Source organism: Manis pentadactyla, chromosome 4 (assembly GCF_030020395.1).
Source record: "Manis pentadactyla isolate mManPen7 chromosome 4, mManPen7.hap1, whole genome shotgun sequence".
Classification (NCBI taxonomy): domain Eukaryota; kingdom Metazoa; phylum Chordata; class Mammalia; order Pholidota; family Manidae; genus Manis; species Manis pentadactyla.
In genome coordinates this window covers 179,757,972-179,775,510 of record NC_080022.1, presented here as the reverse complement: position 1 = coordinate 179,775,510, position 17,539 = coordinate 179,757,972, and the positions used below count along the sequence as shown (strand labels likewise).

The 17,539-nt window shown below is 39.2% G+C and overlaps 1 protein-coding gene across 4 annotated transcripts in view; it reads left to right on the top strand.

Annotated features, from left to right (window-relative positions):
* Positions 1-14,450, top strand: part of ABCA6 (ATP binding cassette subfamily A member 6) — a 59,444-nt gene extending 44,994 nt beyond the window's left edge. For 3 of the 4 annotated variants that reach the window (XM_036900172.2, XM_036900173.2, XM_057501652.1), the window contains 14 exons: positions 848-964; positions 2,506-2,580; positions 3,868-3,959; positions 4,640-4,760; positions 5,339-5,456; positions 6,566-6,657; positions 6,884-7,062; positions 7,493-7,568; positions 7,646-7,740; positions 9,170-9,289; positions 9,489-9,629; positions 11,128-11,207; positions 12,931-12,986; positions 13,118-14,450. In XM_036900172.2, the coding sequence (XP_036756067.2) occupies positions 848-964; positions 2,506-2,580; positions 3,868-3,959; positions 4,640-4,760; positions 5,339-5,456; positions 6,566-6,657; positions 6,884-7,062; positions 7,493-7,568; positions 7,646-7,740; positions 9,170-9,289; positions 9,489-9,629; positions 11,128-11,207; positions 12,931-12,986; positions 13,118-13,219 (1,464 nt within the window). In that variant the 3' untranslated portion in view covers positions 13,220-14,450. Of the gene's footprint in view, positions 1-847; positions 965-2,505; positions 2,581-3,867; positions 3,960-4,639; positions 4,761-5,338; positions 5,457-6,565; positions 6,658-6,883; positions 7,063-7,492; positions 7,569-7,645; positions 7,741-9,169; positions 9,290-9,488; positions 9,630-11,127; positions 11,208-12,914; positions 12,987-13,117 lie in introns of all 4 variants that reach the window. The other variant, XM_057501651.1, reaches the window with a different exon arrangement.
* Positions 14,451-17,539: the final 3,089 nt, after the last annotated feature.

The following is a 17,539-nucleotide window of genomic DNA, read 5'->3' as shown; positions in this document are numbered from 1 at the left end:
CAGCTTTGTCACTTACTAAGTTTGTGGTCTTGAGGGTATTATTTAACAACCCTGGGCCCTATATTCCCCCATATGTAAAGAGAGGTATAATAGGAACACCCACATTATAGAATTGCCGTGAGGATTAAAATAAGCAACTCATGCTCAGTTCTTAATGGTTGGCATATGTGAAATATTCAGTGAATTTAGTAGTTATTATTCTTACTACTTTTATTTTAATTAATACATTAATAAGACCCAGTGAAGGTTCCATACAGTGCTCAGTACACACTTGGTGACTGATAAACTGATCCTTAAAACAGAAAAATACAAAATTACATTTATCCCTTCATCTCACACTTACAGTATTCTTAAAGAAAATGGGCCCATTAAAATCAAAATGAACAATCTCAGAAAAATAATTTGTTAGGAGTGGGGAAGATATGAAGCAGGGATGACAGTTAGAAAGCTGTAGTCTAGGGGGTGGGGCAATAAGGACTTTTAAAAATAACTGTCCATATAACTTTCTAATGTATGTAGGTTTTCATACTGTAACAATGGCGTTTCCTTGGCTAACTTCTCTCTTCATCCTTTTGTCTTAGATTGTAACTAATGCACTGTCATGAAGTCTGTTTGGTCGTTTTAGCTTTCACCTTAATCTCCAGATTTTTTCCCTGTCGGGGAGCCAAAGGTTCATACATATTCTCATTAACAAAAGCTCATCCTTTCTCTTCTCTCTCTGAAAGGGGTGAATCTGCATATGATAAAATTCTGTTATATAGGGTGAGAACACCTACATCTAACATTTTCTCTACTGTCAGTGGACTGAGTAGATCTGACATGCAATACATTTCGATTTGCCTTGTAGACCACCACCATCATGTTTGAGATCACACTACAACACCTTGACTTACAGACCATGTTTTCTGGCATGATATTTGTTCCTTCTTCTACGTTGGCTGGATTTCTAACTTTTTTGGGACAGGTAAGAAATATTACCAACTGTGTCACTAATATTGAATATTCACCCTATTAAAGTTTTCTGCCTAATCTGTAAAGGCAGATAGTAGGCTGGTGGTTTCGTGGATGGGAATGGGGGTGACTGCTATTGCATACCAAGTATCTTTTTGGAGTGATGGAAATGTTCTTAAGTTGTATTGTGGTGATGTTCTCACAACTCTGTAAATTTGCTACAACTCCTTGAATTGTACACTTACTATGTGTGAGTTTTTTTGGCATGAAAATGTAACACCAGTAAAGCTATTTAAGAAGTTTTGCCATTCGCATTTTGCAAAACATAAGCATTGTCAAACACTGTTCAAAAGTAATGCAAGATTGGCCGCTGCCTCATTTAATGGGTATTCCTTATCCAGTGTGAGGATAAACTCATGTACAATACCATTCATTCATTCAGAAATATGTATCAAACACTATTCTGTGTTCATGTTAAGGCACAGCTACTAACTAGGAACACCTGAGAAGAGGGCAACCCAATGCCTTCTTTCACAGAGCTCAGTGGAGACAAAGTCCAACTGAATCCGGTCAATGCAAAGGGTCAGAGGTTACAAAGGAGAGGGGCAGGGTGCCAAGGGTAAGATAGGAAGCACAGCTGTTTTGCTGTGGAAAGCCAGAGAACTTTTCTGAGGGAAGCAGTGTTCAAACAGAGTCCTGAAGAATGAGTAAAAATTGATTAATGGGACAGTGGAGCAGGAGGTAAGCATGTTCTGTAGAGTGAAGCAAATGCACTGAAGCAGGAGAGACCAGGAGGCATTAAAGAAACTGAATGTGATTCAGATAGAAAGACGTGAATGATGAGATGAACAGAATAGCTCTGTCAGGAACATACTTGGTAAGTCCCTGAAAAAATCCTGGATGGAAGTTCAAATATAGAGCTTCACTAATCATTTGTCTTGGGTGCTGGGGAAAGTCTTTCATCTGCAAAAACGTTTTCCATTGGCTAAGCAATGTCTGGAATTCTCAATTGAAAATTCATTCCTTTGCTTAAAACATCTATCTCCTAAAATATAAGTAGAACTGCAAGGTGAACTACAATAACCTAGAACCCAAATTATTTAGGAGGAGGGAGTGACTTTCTGAATACATTCGTTGAAGAAGAAAGAATAATATGTGACTAATTATTTGGTGGGAAACAGTCACCATTAGAGGAAGGGGTCTTAGAAAAGCTTAGGAGAGGCATTTAGCACAAATGTTGTCAATCTCTAGAATTTTTCACAATGCAGGCACCTCTCTCTGTTACACTTTTCTTAGCCTTTCAGCAAACATTAAACCAAAAGATTTAAAAGAAATAATTGGAAGGGAGGAACACACAGAAGTTACCTGCTCATTGAGAAACAGTGAGAGATGAGAAGGGGGTGCCCTCTCTTCTCTGCAGGGAAATGCTTGTCTCCAGTGAGCATGGGGGAATCTGGTTAATAAGGGAAGTATCCAAATGTGCAATTCCATATTATTTAAGTGCAAATCAGATAGCTGATGATTCTGTTTAGCCATTTTTTTTTGTCTTTGCAGAGAGTCCACAGCTCCGCAAAATATGAAGACCCAAATTACGACCTGAGAGAAGCTGACTTTCTAGTGTGCCTGATAGTAAGAAGGCCTTCCTTCACCATCACCTACTTTTTGCATAGTTATCATTTATTACAGTAACCATTTGATCTTCTCTAATGGGTGCCCGCTTTGAAAACATTTAATATAGTCTTAGAATAAGCAGTTATCTTCAGGTGTGATCCTAATTCCTGGAGCTATTTTTATATGCAAGAATGGACTCTGTAAGTCCCTAGTTCAATATAAAATTAGTTTTTCATGTTTATCGATCCTCTTTACTTCCCCCTCCAAATTTGAGAGTGCTTGTAAAAAATGCAGATGTGATGTAACTCAAATCCTTTGAATTAGAGATAAAAAGGCCAAAGTTGAATAATAAAAGGAAGGGGAAACATCATTGCATTGGTATATTTAAGCTGAAGAAGGCTACTGTCTTTGAATACAATGTGCCAGTACTTTTCTAGGCTTAAGAACAGATACAGACAGAAGTCCCTGCCCTCGTCAAGTTTATATTTTGGTTGGAGGGGACAGATACTAAGCTAAATAAATACTGTATGCAGGTGGTCAGGAATACTGTATATAGGTGGCCTGGCTGAGAAATAAAGATCCGAAGGAGGCAAGGAAGTGAACAGGAGGTATAGTTCGGGGAAGAGCATTCCAGAAGGAGGGGACAAGAGTGACACTGGTGTGTTCCAGGGTGAGCCAGGTGACCAGTACAGTGTGGCAGAGTGACCAATGGGGAGAGTGGTATGGAGCAGGTCACAGAGGGAATGGGGTAAAGTGTGAGGTGGGCAGAAGGGGTCACGCAGAGCCCTCTGGGTCACCGCAAAGACTGACTTTTCTTTGAATAATCAAGGAGTCACTGGAGGGTTTTAAGCAAAGCGAAGTGATCAGACTTAACGTTTTAAAAGAGTAGCTTTAGTTACTGTGTTGAGAATAGATGTTTGAGGCACAGGAGAAGAGGGAGACCAGGTTTCAAGATGTTGCAATACTATAGTGAGAAATTATAATGAGCTGGACCTGGTGGGAGTGGCACACACGGGGTGAAAGTAGTCGGGTCCGGGTGATTCGGAAGGTAGAGGAGATAGAATTTGCTGACAGACCAGATGTGAGTCGTGAGGGCAAGAAAGAAGGCAGGTTCGCTAAGCTGGACAGTCACTGTACATCTGACTGTCACTGTGGAGCTAGATTTCCCCCCTGATTTATAGGAATGATTCACATTTATTTTACCTGAAGACAAAAGGCCACCAATTAAATTCAAATGTTCAAATCATATTTGTGAACTTATGCCTAAATATAACTGTATTATTTTTATTTTCTTTTTGCTCTTAGCCTTACTTCCAGGCTTTGCTGTTCCTTTTTGTTCTAAGATGCATGGAAACAAAGTATGGAAAGAATATAATGCGGAAGGATCCTATTTTCAGGTTGGGATAAAACTTAATTTTGTACTTATTATTGTGTTTTCATAGTCCCAGATAGGGGCCTCACCATCAACCTGTCAATACGGCTGTATATTTACAATGGAGACAGCGCGCTGATTTTCTTGACGGCCAGGGGATTGCTGGCTGACTGCCAGGAAATAGGGCGCTCAGGGAGGGCTCTACCACTACCCAGCTGAGGGAAGTTTTCAGCCCCTCAAAAATTTGATGGGTACTCGAACATGCCATTCTCCCAGCCGTGACGAGTAGACATCCTTGAACAGGAGAGATGGGGCGGAACTGGTCTGGCAGCGTCACTCAGAATGCTTCACAAGTGGACGGAAAGGGCGAATCCTAACGGGTGTCGAGGCAAATGTCAGGGGTGATGAAGATGGGCTCAGAGGGAACAGAGAGAGAGCAGGTGACCTGATTTTGAAAGAAGTGGCAGTACTTGCCAGCAAATTTGAAAGTATCAAAGATTCTAACTGTGGGAAGAATGGAAACAATACCAAGGAAGGGATCTGGCTACCGGGATGGGGGTTCTCAGGAAAAGCAGAAGCATTGTTCTCAGGGCATCATTACCCCCAGCTCATTGAAAGAAAGGCCTTTGGTAGAATCACAGAGAAGCTGGCTTGGGTACATCGTGAGCAACTAGAAAATGTCATACATTTCTTTTTTTTCCATAGAATTTCCCCCCAAAGTAGAGATGCTCGAGCAAACCCAGAAGAACCTGTTGATGAAGATGAAGATGTCCAGGCAGAAAGAATCAGAGCAGCGACAGCACTGGCCACGGCGAGCTTAGAGGAGGTAGAAAAGCCGGTGACAAAGGGGGTGTTCGTGGAACTAGGCAAGAACTACCAAGAATAGAGGCTGATATGCTGGTTTTCCTTTTGCAAGTTTGGAGTCTGATGCATTTTCGTAATTCTTAAAGATGCAAACCCTTCTTTGTAGTGCCCTGGAAACACAAAGAACAACACCAAACATAATGGTTTTATTCTTCTTTTGAGAGGAATGGGCTTTGATATGTACAGCTGTAATTTCCAAACCAAAAATTTCCTAAGTTGAGGAATTTACATGAGATTTGCTATAAAAATGCTAAGTAGAAATTGAGCTTTTAAAGGTTACTCTTTTATTTGACTTAGATGTTGTGATGTTTCCATGAGCTTAGATATTTCTGTTCCAGAAGGCAGCGAGTTATCCCAGTCCCTTTAGAAGTAAGGAATATTGTTAGTATCAATGCCTGTTACATTTGAAACAAGCAATGTGGAATACTTAACTGAAAACGTGGTTTGGTTAATGACGTAGGGCAAGGACAGCTCCAGTAGGGAGAACATAGGTACAGTCTCTGAAGTTTAACAGGAAAATCATGCCATCATCTATTCCAGAAACCTGTCATAATCGCTAGCTGCCTACACAAAGAACATGCAGGCCCGAAGAAAACTTGCTTTTCAAAGAGGAAGAAGAAAATAGCACCAAGAAATATCTCCTTCTGCGTTAAAAAAGGTTTGGAAGAATCACTTTTTTTATTCACCATTATTTCTAGAAATAGCTGCTGAACGTCTCTATTACAGGCCCTGTGGTACTTGCTGAATGATGCACTCATGTCATTCATTCAAGATATGTTTTTTGAGTGTGCCAGAAATGTTTTAAGCTCTGAATATAGTTATGAAAGAAATAGGCAAGTTCCTGTTCTCAAGGACTTTACTTACTCAGAGGGTCAGGAAGCAAAAATAACTTATCAAGAAAAGTATCAGATATCACACAAGCGCACTCGGTAGGAAGTGCTCAAATATGTGAAAGGACATGAGTGTTTGGGGCTTACTAGGGTTCACTCAGGGCTAGGGGAGACCTCCCTTTAGCGGTAACATTTAAGCCAAGATCTTGGTGATGAGGTGCCAGCCATGTGAGCATGGAGAGATGACAGCCTCTCAGGCAGAGCAAACACTGAGGTGGGGACACAGACATGAGAATGCCTTTGGACTGGCTGAGGCACAAAGCAGCAGCATCTGCGGATGTAAGGGATGAAGTCAAAGAGGTGAGTGGGGCCAGTTAGGTACAATTTTGGATATATAAATACAGCCAATCTTTAGATTCATGCCCAGTTAGTGGAATGCAATGGAAGGGTTTTTAGCTTGCTTTTTCTTACCATGTAATTTACATTTGATTTACACAATGGCTATTGTTTGTTCATGAATTTGGGTGGCAGACAAATTTAGAGGCTTTTCTATCAGTTCACATGAGAGTTGATCGTGGCTCAGACACTGGTGGTGGAATTTGGGATGAAGAAAATATCCCTGACTTCCTAAGTTTAGAAATCACTTACATGAGTACTCAGCACATTAACCATCTACCATTGAAAACAATCTGGGTACGTTTTTAGCTGGAAAAATAATCTGAAGGAAAGAAAGACAGATGTATTGATGTCAAATCCATTAACTTTTCGGTAATATTATATGTAATTATAAGAGTTAACATATTTTGGTGACATGGATTACCTATATGTTATAAATTTCAAAATGGTCCTAAAGGGTACACATAGCTCAGGTTATTGAAGAAACTGGCTTATGTTAATATTTCATTTCCAACATTGATAGTCAGTGATTCTCTTTCAGGTGAAATTTTGGGATTGCTGGGACCCAACGGTGCTGGTAAAACTTCATCTATTAGAATGATATCTGGGCTCATGAAGCCAACGGCTGGAAAGGTAGTAAAAAATAAGCAACAGTTTCCATTCCCAAAATAAAATTTTCATGACATATGCAAGTAGTTTAAGTTGTTTTCTATAATAAATGCATTAAATAATTTCTATAACATTTCTTTGATGCTCAAAGAACCCAGGCATTTATGACCTATATGTCAGTTTCTTGAGTAATTGCATGATTGGAGGAAAGGCCATTATGTGTGTTTCTAAAGCCAGTTTGCTTTCTTAGGTGGAACTGAAAGGATGTGGTTCAGTTGGGGATCATCAGGGAGACGGCGTGATCAGGTTCCTGGGGTACTGTCCTCAGGAGAATGCGCTGTGGCCCCACCTGACAGTGACGGAACATTTGGAGGTGTTTGCCGCCGTGAAGGGGATGAGGAAGGCGGACACCACTATCGCCATCTCAAGGTACAGATAAGTCATGTGATTCCTTTGGGTCAAGAGGCAGGGAGGCTGCACCATTGATGGGGAATTCACTAATGAGAGTGGAGTGTCAGTGGTAGAACAAGGATGGAGTACAGGAGCTGTCCCCTAGATCCCTGCTGAAGAGATCTTTAAGAGAAATAACTGCATAAAATAATTGGCAATGTTAAGTGAATGAATAATCATGAATAGTCACTCATCTCAGTTCCAAAATCAGAATTCTAGTTATTTTCTTAAAAACTTTTTGTAAGATGAAACATTTTTCATATCTAAAACAAACTGCTTTTGTTCTTTGATCCTGGGAGTTAGAATTTTGAGAATAATACTGCTTCCCTCCAAGGCTGTTATTCTTCCATGTGACTGCATTTTCTCAAAATCCTCTCTCGATCTGATGTGCTCATCCTGTTTTCACCAGATTGGTGGATACTTTCAAACTGTGTGAACAGTTGAATGTTCCAGTACAGAAACTAACAGCAGGAGCCAAAAGAAAGGTATGTGTAGTGTGTGGTGTTATTCTGAGGACTGACGTGGTGGTGGTGGCAAATCGAGGTGTTTCTCTGCATTTCAGTTGTGTGTTATGCTGAGCATCCTGGGAAATTCACCTATCCTGCTTCTGGATGAACCATCTTCAGGCATGGATCCAACCGGGCAGCAGCAGATGTGGTGAGAAGCACCAGAACCCTCGAGCCAGGAGTGATAACCTCAGGGCAAAGCTGCACTTTTCGACTGAGCATGAAAAATCAAGTCCACCTGTTTCTGTTTTAGTGGAAATAATTCATATTATTAGGAAAACAAATATTTAACAAGCAGACTCTCTAATGTTGCACCCTATTCATGTGATATTCACATTTTAAAGAAACAACAACCATGTTGTTAGTTTTAGGTCTTGCAGGCTGGAGTGTATTTTAATTTTGTCTATTAATTATTAGATGTCTATAACTGTTTCCTAGAAACTATTAACTTACCACCAGATTTTCCCCATTTCCCCTTTTCACCCTTTCACCAAAGTTGTCAAATTTGCTTATGTATTTTTTCTTAAGTTTTAAAAAACTCTTTCTATTTTTCTTATGGCTGAATAATACTCCATTGTGTATATGTACCACATCTTCTTTACCCATTCATCTACTGATGGACACTTAGATTGCTTCCATTTCGTGACTACTGTAAATAGTGCTGCGATAAACATAGGGGTGCATCTGTCTTTTTCAAACTGGGCTGCTGCATTGTTAGGGTAAATTCCTAGGAGTGGAATTCCTTGGTCAAATGGTTTTTCTATTTTTAGTTTTTTGAGGAACCTCCATACTGCTTTCCACAATGGTTGAACTAATTTGCATTCCCACCAGCAGTGTAGGAGGGTTCCCCTTTCTCCACAACCTCGCCAGCATTTGTTGTTGTTTGTCTTTTGGATGGTGGCGATCCTAACTGGTGTGAGGTGATATCTCATTGTGGTTTTCATTTGCATTTCCCTGATGACAAGCGATGTGGAGCATCTTTTCATGTGCCTGTTGGCCATCTGAATTTCTTCTTTGGAGGACTGTCTGTTCAGCTCCTCTGACCACTTTTTTCCATCTATGACTTTGCACTTGGGTCAATAAAATTCTCCAATCTAGTTTCATGTTTGTGATTGTCTGATATTTTCCAAGCTTTTTAAAAGAACTGAGTTATGAAAACTTGATACAAATGTAGACAGAATCACTTATGAGCCGATTATACCCATCACCCCATTTCAAGTTACCAAAATAAGATCAATCTTCTTCTCATATACCTCTGCGCACTTCCTTTCCCCACTCTCCAGTTACAATGAAGCAGATACCAGGCAGCATATCCTTTATTTATAAATATTCAGTTAGTATATCCAAAAGATATGAAGCTTTCTTTATTTTTTATTTTTAACTTACCAGAACACAAATAGCATATCTAAAAATATTAAAAACTTTTCCTTATGTATCAAGAACCTAGTCAGTGTTCACATTTCCCTATTTTGTTTGAATGAGGTCCTAATAGGATTCATAAATTGTATTTTATCTATAAAACTCCCCTTCCCTCTCTCTTTTTCTCTCCTTTTTAATGGATCTTTTTTGGCTTGCTTCAGGCAGATGATCCAGGCAGCCATTAAAAACACAGAGAAGGGGGCCATCCTGGTCACCCATTACCTGGCCGAGGCCGAGGCCGTTTGTGACCGTGTTGCTGTCATGGTGTCCGGAAGGCTGAGGTGGGTGTCTCCCCAGAGCCTGCACCTGACCCCTAATGTGGGATTGATTCCCTGTGAGAAGGGAAAATTGCTGTGGGCCACCAGAGTTCTTCCTTCCTGCCCCCTCAGGGAGGCCCTTTCCCCTACATGTGGAATTTAAAAATAATCTAAGAAGTTGAAGGCGCACCGTTTTCCAACATGTTTTCCTTCTTGCCCATAGGTGCATTGGCTCCACTCAACATCTGAAAAGCAAACTTGGTGAAGATTACATTCTAGAACTAAAAGTGAAGGACCCTTCTCAAGTGCCTTCGGTCCATGCTGAGATTCTGAAGCTTTTCCCACAGGCTGCACAGCAGGAGAGGTAAAAGGAATTCCTGGTTGTGGAGAAACCTGTAGGCTTTTCCCATTCAGTGGTTCCTTTTCTGCTCTGTGAGAGAGTGCTTCATAATGAAAAATCAGGGGCCTCAAAAACTGGTTTATTGAGTCTTCTAGATTATAAGAGATTTGGGAGTCCCCCAGGAATCCATGACCCTCAGGAAGGCCTGGGGACACCCTACATGGGCCTCCTTGACCACCAAGGCTGGGCCAGTCCAGAGTGGGACCTGGAAGCCGGGCAGAAGGAACTTCTGATGACTGGAACCCACACTTGACTGCAGCTGGGGTGTTGGTACCTTCCCTGGGCCTCCCTGAACATGCTTAAAAGATGTAGGTATTTACAAGTAAAAGACGGAACTAACCCCCTTAAAGGGAACAAACAGCAATTGAGCTAACTGAACAGTCTCTCTTTAATGGAGTTTTTCATGCCTCAGAATGGAGCTGGAAAGGCATATGTGTATGTATGTGCGTGTGTGTGTGTGTGTGTGTGTGTTTGCGTCTGTCTCTGTGCGACTGGGGGGAGGGCAAGCACGTGGAGCAGGAGCTGCTTCTGAAATTCCCTGGAGGGATAATCACACCAAAGCAGCAGGGCATGGCAACTGCTATTCCCGCTGTGGCACATAAACGTGCTGGAAGCAGGCCTATGCCAGGGCATGTAACTCAGCCTGTTCCCGCAGCCCTGGGGTCACAAATCTGAGATGTGGTTTTGATAGAGGCCGGAAGGTCTTGGATGGTAATGCTGGATGAGCAGGGGCTGGGCTGCCAAGGGCCGGTCCTGGAGGTCTGGGCAGCATTAGGGCCACCTGAAAACATCAAATTTCTGTTTGGGAACCAGTTGAGAATGGGGCATGAGGTCATCCAGCTAGAAGTAGCTTGTGGAAACAAAACTGCCAAAAATCAGTTCTGGCTATTTCCCCGCCTCAAGGTCAGGTAAGTTTTTAGGGAAAGACTTGACTCTCTCTACTCTATGTCCCTCTCTGTCAAACTCCTATCTCTTTTTCCCTACCTTTCGGGTGACTAGGACGAAATATTAAGTTGGAATTAATTCCGACCTAATTTGAACCATCAAAAGGATGAGTTCAGAATATCTGTGTTCAACAAGAAAACGGTTAAAGGTTTGCATAATCTGAGCATAAATGACCCAGTGAGGCTGGATTATTTCTAGGACAACTACCTCTAACAGCCAGCTACCAAAGCCATTTTAAGAATTGTCCATTTATAAATTATTTTATTTATTTCATCTGGAAGCTATATTCTAATTTACATTTCTTTAATTTTGCTTATTTGAAAAAATTGTTCTCAGGTTCTCTTCTTATTAAAATATAATTGACATATAATATTAGTTTCAGATGTACAGCACAGTGATTCAACAATTGCATTTTTTTTTAAAAAAAAAGGAAATTGCTGTTAACATCAGTATTTATTTTGATGGTCATTTTGTCCCCTTGAGACTCAAGGTCAAAATGACGTTTTCCTATTCTCAGGTATTCCTCCTTCGTGGCCTATAAACTCCCTGTGGCGGATGTTCGCCCTCTCTCTCTGGCCTTTCACAAATTAGAGGCAGGTAAGAATTACCATTTTAAAATGACACTTTTGGAGCATGATTTCAGACTTAGCTAATAATTTAATGGTAGGTAATTGTGTAATAAACTTTAAAAATATGTAAATACTTCATGATTTTAAGAATTTCTAATGGTACATAATGGTGGGATTTAATCCCATCTACAGTCAACCAAGATTCTCTCTGGAAAGAGGTTAATCTCTGGTGCAAAAAACGTTAAGTCATACTTAACTGGTGTTACTGTGAATTCACGACACGCTCCTCAGAGAGCCGCTGGGCGCAGCCTGCTCTGCTGTTTGTACACAGTCCATTCCTACCAAGTGTCCTGACCCATGACATCTCTCCTCTTTCCTTCCATAGACATTCCTTCCTGCTTTTCTGCCAGAGTTGGAACCTTTGCTTATGTTTCACTAATAAAATAAAAGCAACAGAAAACCTCCCACTTCTCCATCGGCCTCCTGTCTGTGCTTTGTCCTGCCCTCCTGTTGCCGTGAATGAACTGCCCGTGTCTCTGGCTGTCCGCTGTGCCGGGCATAGCTCCTCTGCCACTTGGAGTTGTCCATTCCCTCCCTACGGCATAATTTTTCTGCTTTCAACTGGGACGTTCCCAACAGCAGACCATCATGGAGTAACTTCCCAACACAGCACAGTGGTGAAGAGCTCAACTGCTAGTGCCGGTCCCTCTGGGTTCCCACCCCAGCGCTGCCGCTTTCCAGCTAGTAAGCTGCTTGCTCCCTTCATGTCTAGATGCTCATCTCTAAAATGAGGAACGACGTCAGTGCCCGGTTGGCAGGGTTGTTGAGAGGATTAATGAGTCTACTTGTGAAGTGCCTAGCACAGTGCCTGGTAAGAAGTCTCCGGTTTGCTGCTTCCACTCCAGACGCCTGCTGACTTCCTGCTCTTCCTGAATGCTCAGACATGCACCCTCCTGCCTCAGGACCTTGCACTTGCTAATCCTCTTCCTGGAATTCCTTTCCTAAATATCCCGGGTTCTTTCTCACACTTTTATAAGTTTCTTCTCAGTTATTACCTGATTACTGTGACCTTCCCCAAACATCCTGTAAAATGGGTGCCTAGCACTTCCTATGTCCTTTAGATTTATTTTTCTCTCCATAGCAGTTATCATTATTTACTTTTTAATATATTTAAATGCTTATTTTTTTAATGACTATATTCCTCCCACAAGAATACAGACTGCACAAAGGTAGGGGTTTTGTTTATGCCATTTTAGTCATTTCTCTGTCCCTAGCACTTAAGGGCGGCTCACTCTACAAGAGTCTCAGGGTTTAATAGTGAGCATGAACACATGAATATGTAATCTGGTGACCAGTCTCAGCAGATTTCCTTGTGGGGAAGCACAGCAGAGAGCCGGCACAGCAGAGGAACTGGTGTAGCAGTTACAGAGAAATACTGGGTCCTTTTAAAGGGAATTGAAATCTTCCTCACATTTAAGAATATAACAATCAATTATGTAGATCTGCAAGAAACTTATATGTCTTGCCATACATCAAAATGTAACATGAGAAAATTCTAATATCAAGGATAATTTAATATGCATTTGTGTTAACCCTATGACTTTTCATTATTTCATCCTTTCATCAAACTTTTGTTTATTCAATTTTGCATTCCATTTATATTAATGATTTGCATTTTTATTGTGTATGGCTTTGAAAAAATTATTGGTAACAAATTATAAGCATCTACTACCAGCCTTCTTATCTTTCAGTGAAACAAAACTTTAACCTGGAAGAATATAGCCTCTCTCAGTGCACATTGGAAAAGGTGAGTCAGCTCCTATGGTTTTGCATCATCCCTGCAAATGTCACATGAATGTAACCTGCATTTTTCCTATGTATGTGTTAGACAATCAGCAACTTGATAATCCTTTTTCCTTTGCTTTGTCACCTATGTAGGTATTCTTAGAACTTTCTAAAGAGCAAGAGCTGGGAAACCTTGATGAAGAAGTTGATACATCCATGAGATGGAAACTCCTCCCTCATTCAGACGGCCCTTAAAACCTCAACCTATTCACTTTTTGTCAATGCCAATGTGTATAATTTTAAAAGTCATTGATATCAATATTAGTAATATTTCATATGTTTAGTTAATAAACGAATAAATTGTACAATGATGCTTCCCCTTAAATTTAAGGATGATAGAAAATCTGTGATAAAGTCAATACAAAGTATTAAAAAATCATCTAAAGAACCAGGCACGGGGTATTGTGGAAATAAAACCACAAGCTCGGAAGGTTTTTGAAATAGAAATTTTTGGAAATATGACATTTAGTAAAAAAATGTTCTTGCTGAAATATGTAAGGGAGGCTGCATGATTGCATGCACCAGTTGGTGAGAGCTCAGACTTATGAGTTTGCTTTTATATACAAGTACCACCCAAGGAGACTTCCCCTGAAACCTTGTCAGAAATTGCCTTGAAATTCAGAGTGAGCAGTCCTTTGGACTCACATATTAACAAGCACATGTTTTGGGAAAGCAGCTCAAACGTACCTTTTGAAAACAAGGGGAGTTGCAGCAGCATTTGTTCACATTTTAAAAATTTTGAATATGTTCTATTAAGTTGTTATGGTGGTGGGGGGTGCTGATTTCCCTCATCGCCTCATCAGTAGCTTTCTGTGTCTTTATTGCTATTTTAAGGTTGCTTCCCTTTTATATACATATGTGTACCTGTGTGTATCTCTCTACATACACGTGCACTTATCTTTTGTATTACTCAATTTAAAAATATCAGCTTTACATGTTATTTTATATTTTTCCTTAGACAAGAGCTATCTCATTTTGAATATCGACAGAAAATTTCTTGAAGACCAAGCAATATTCCAGATGCTTCTTTTTTTTTTGGTGATATGTCGAGTAACTTAAATTGCTATTATGCTCACTGAAGAAAATTTGTATAATGGAGAAAAATGTGGACACTGATAGAATTGAATAAAAGAATCACCATAATTTCTCTACACCAAAAAAATTTTCAATTATTTCCTTTTCTCTTTAGTTCATTTCTTACTTAGTTGGAATCATTTTAGTACATATAGTTTCCTAATTAGATGTATATGCATATTTGCAGATATAACATCAAGATTGTTTTAATTGACTTTTAAACTTACGGTGAGGTTGCAGCTTTGTGAATTTGCATTTTATTTTGTGTTAATTATTTGTATTCTTTATTTTTGTACTTTCATTTTCTTATCCATTTTACAAGCTTTTTATATAATTAAATATTTTATCTGTATATTTTATATACACCATAATTATATCAGGAGCATTGTGTTTCTGTATCTGTGATTGATGATCTAGAGTTTACTCTTTATTCAGGAGCCTTCAGTGACCTATAAAAGTAAATTCATATTATAGTAAGAGTTTAAATTAAATTATTTTTGAAACTCAAGAAATACATTGCCTTGCTCAAATGTATAACATCACAACATATATAACCATTTTACATAATAACATGATGAAATCTTTGCTTGTATTCTTTATAAATTATAATTTTCTTAACTTTAAAACTGTTACAAAGTTATGCTTGCCTCATAGAATGAGTTTGGAAGTATTCCCTCCTTTTTTACTTTTTGGAAAACTTTAAGGAGGATGGGTGTTATGTCTTCTCTAAATGGTTGATAAAATTCAGCGGTGAAGCCATCTGGTTCCCCTTTGTTCTTAGGTAGTTTTTTGATTACCACTTCAATTTCATTGCTGGTAATTGGTCTGTTCATATTTTCTGTTTCTTCTTGGGTCGGCCTTGGAAGGTTGTATTTTTCTAGAAAGTTGTCCAGTTCTTGTAAGTTATTGAATTTGTTGCATATAATTTTTCACAGTATTCTCCAACAATTCTTTGCATTTCTGTTGTGTCCATACTGATTTTTCCTTTCTCATTTCTGAGTCTGTTTATGTGTGTACACTCTTTTTTTTAATTGATAAGTCTGGCTAGGGGGTTATCTGTTTTGTTTATTTTCTCAAAGAACCAGCTCCTGGTTTCATTGATTCTTTCTATTGTTTTATTCTTCTCAATTTTATTTATTTCTGCTTTGATCTTTATTATGTCCCTCCTTCTACTGACTTTGGGCCTCATTTTTTCTTCTTTTTCTACTTTCATTAATTGTGAGTTTAGATTGTTCATTTGGGATTGTTCTTCTTCCTTGAGGTAGGCCTGTATTGCAATAGACTTCCCTCTCACAACAGCCTTCACTGCATCCCACGGATTTTGGGGTATTGAGTTGTTGTTTTTATTTGTCCCCATATATTGCTTGATCTCTGTTTTTATTTGGTCATTGGTCCATTGATTATTTAGGAGCATGTTATTAAGCCTCCATGTGTTTGTGAGCCTTTTTGTTTTCTTTGCATAATTTATTTCTAGTTTCATACCTTTGTGGTCTGAGAAACTGGTTGGTACAATTTCAATCCTGAATTTACTGAGGTTCTTTTTGTGGCCTAGTATGTGGTTTATTCTGGAAAATGTTCCATGTGGACTTGAGAAGAATGTGTATCCTACTGCTTTTGGGTGGAGTATTCTGTAGATATCTGTTAGGTCAATCTGTTCTAATGCCTCTATCCTTACTTATTTTCTGTCTGGTTGATCTGTCCTTTGGAGTGAGTGGTGTGTTGAAGTATCCTAAATGAATGCATGACATTCTATTTTCCCCTTTAATTCTGTTAGTATTTGTTTCATGTATTTAGGTGATCATATGTTGGGTGCATAGATATTTATAATTGTTGTATTCTCTTGTTGGACTGATCCCTTTATCATTATGTAATGTCCTCTTGGTCTCTTTTTACTTTCTTTGTATTGAAGTATATTTTGTCTGATACAAGTACTGCAACTCCTGTTTTTATGTCCCTATTATTTGCATGAAATATCTTTTTCCATCCCTTCACTTTAGTCTGTGTATGTCTTTGGGCTTGAAGTGAATCTCTTGAAGGCAACATATAGATGGGTCTTCTTTTTTTATCCATTCTGTAACTCTGTTGTCTTTTGATTGTTGCATTCAGTCCATTTACATTTAGGGTGATTATCAATAGATATGTACTTATTGCCATTGCAGGCTTTAGATTTATTGTTACCAAAGGTTCAAGAGCAGCTTCTTTACTATCTAATAGTCTAACTTAAGTCATTTATTATGCTATTTCAAACACAATCTAAAGGGTTTTTTTCTCCCTTCTTTTTCTTGTTCCTCTACTCTTTATATATTAGGTGTCATATTCTGTACTTTTTGTGTATCCCTTGACTGACTTTGTGGGTTGTTGATTTAATTTTGTATTTGCTCAGTAATTGATCTACTTCCTTTACTGTGGTTTTATTTTCTCTGGTGACAGCTGTTTAGCCTTAGGAGCACTTCCATCCATAGCAGTCCCTCCAAAATACACTGTAGAGATAGTTTGTGGGAGATAAATTCCCTCAACTTTTGCTTATCTGGAAATTGTTTAATCCCTGCTTCAAATTTAAATGATAATCTTGCTGGGTATAGTATTCTTGGTTTGAGGCCTTTCTGTTTCATTGCACTAAATATATCATGCTATTCCCTTCTCACCTGTAATGTTTCTGCTGAGAAGTCTGATGATAGCCTGATGGGTTTTCCTTTGTATGTTATCTTTTTTCTCTCTCTGTCTGCTTTTAATAGTCTGCCCTTGTTCTTGATCTTTGCCATTTTAATTATTATATGTTTTGGTGTTGTTTTCCTTGGGTCCCCTGTGTTAGGAGATCTATACATTTCCATGGCGTGAGAGACTATTTCCTTCAGGAAAGGACAGGTGGACAAAATCATCCCAGCACACTCAGCCCAGCAGGTTGGGAACTTCTAGGAGCTTCAGGAGCTCCATTCCCCTGGCTGGCAACACAGCACAGACACTCCCCACTGAGGTACACAGCCTGCTGCTCTTTTCTTCCAGCCAGCAGGAACTGGGAGAGTTTTTAGCAATTATTTACTCAGAGACTTTTTATCCCTATTTCTCTCTCTTCTTTTAGTACCCTTATAAGGGAAATATTGTTCCATTTGGATTGGTTTCACAGTTCTCTTATTATTCTTTCATTCCTAGTGATCATTTTTTTCTCTCTATGCCTCAGCTTCTTTGTATTCTTGTTCTCCAATTTCTATTTCATTTACCATCTCATCTAACTCATCTTGTCTGCTTTGAAATCCCTTCAGTGTATGTTTCATTTCAGATAGCATATTTTTCAGTTTTCTTTCTTGAAGTCCTCCCTGAGAGCTTGAATATTTTTCTATAGCTCCATGAGCATGTTTATGATTTTTATTTTGTAATCTTTAACAAGAAGATTGGTGATTTCAGTTTCACTTAGCCTTCTTTCTGGTGTTTGAGGGATTTTGG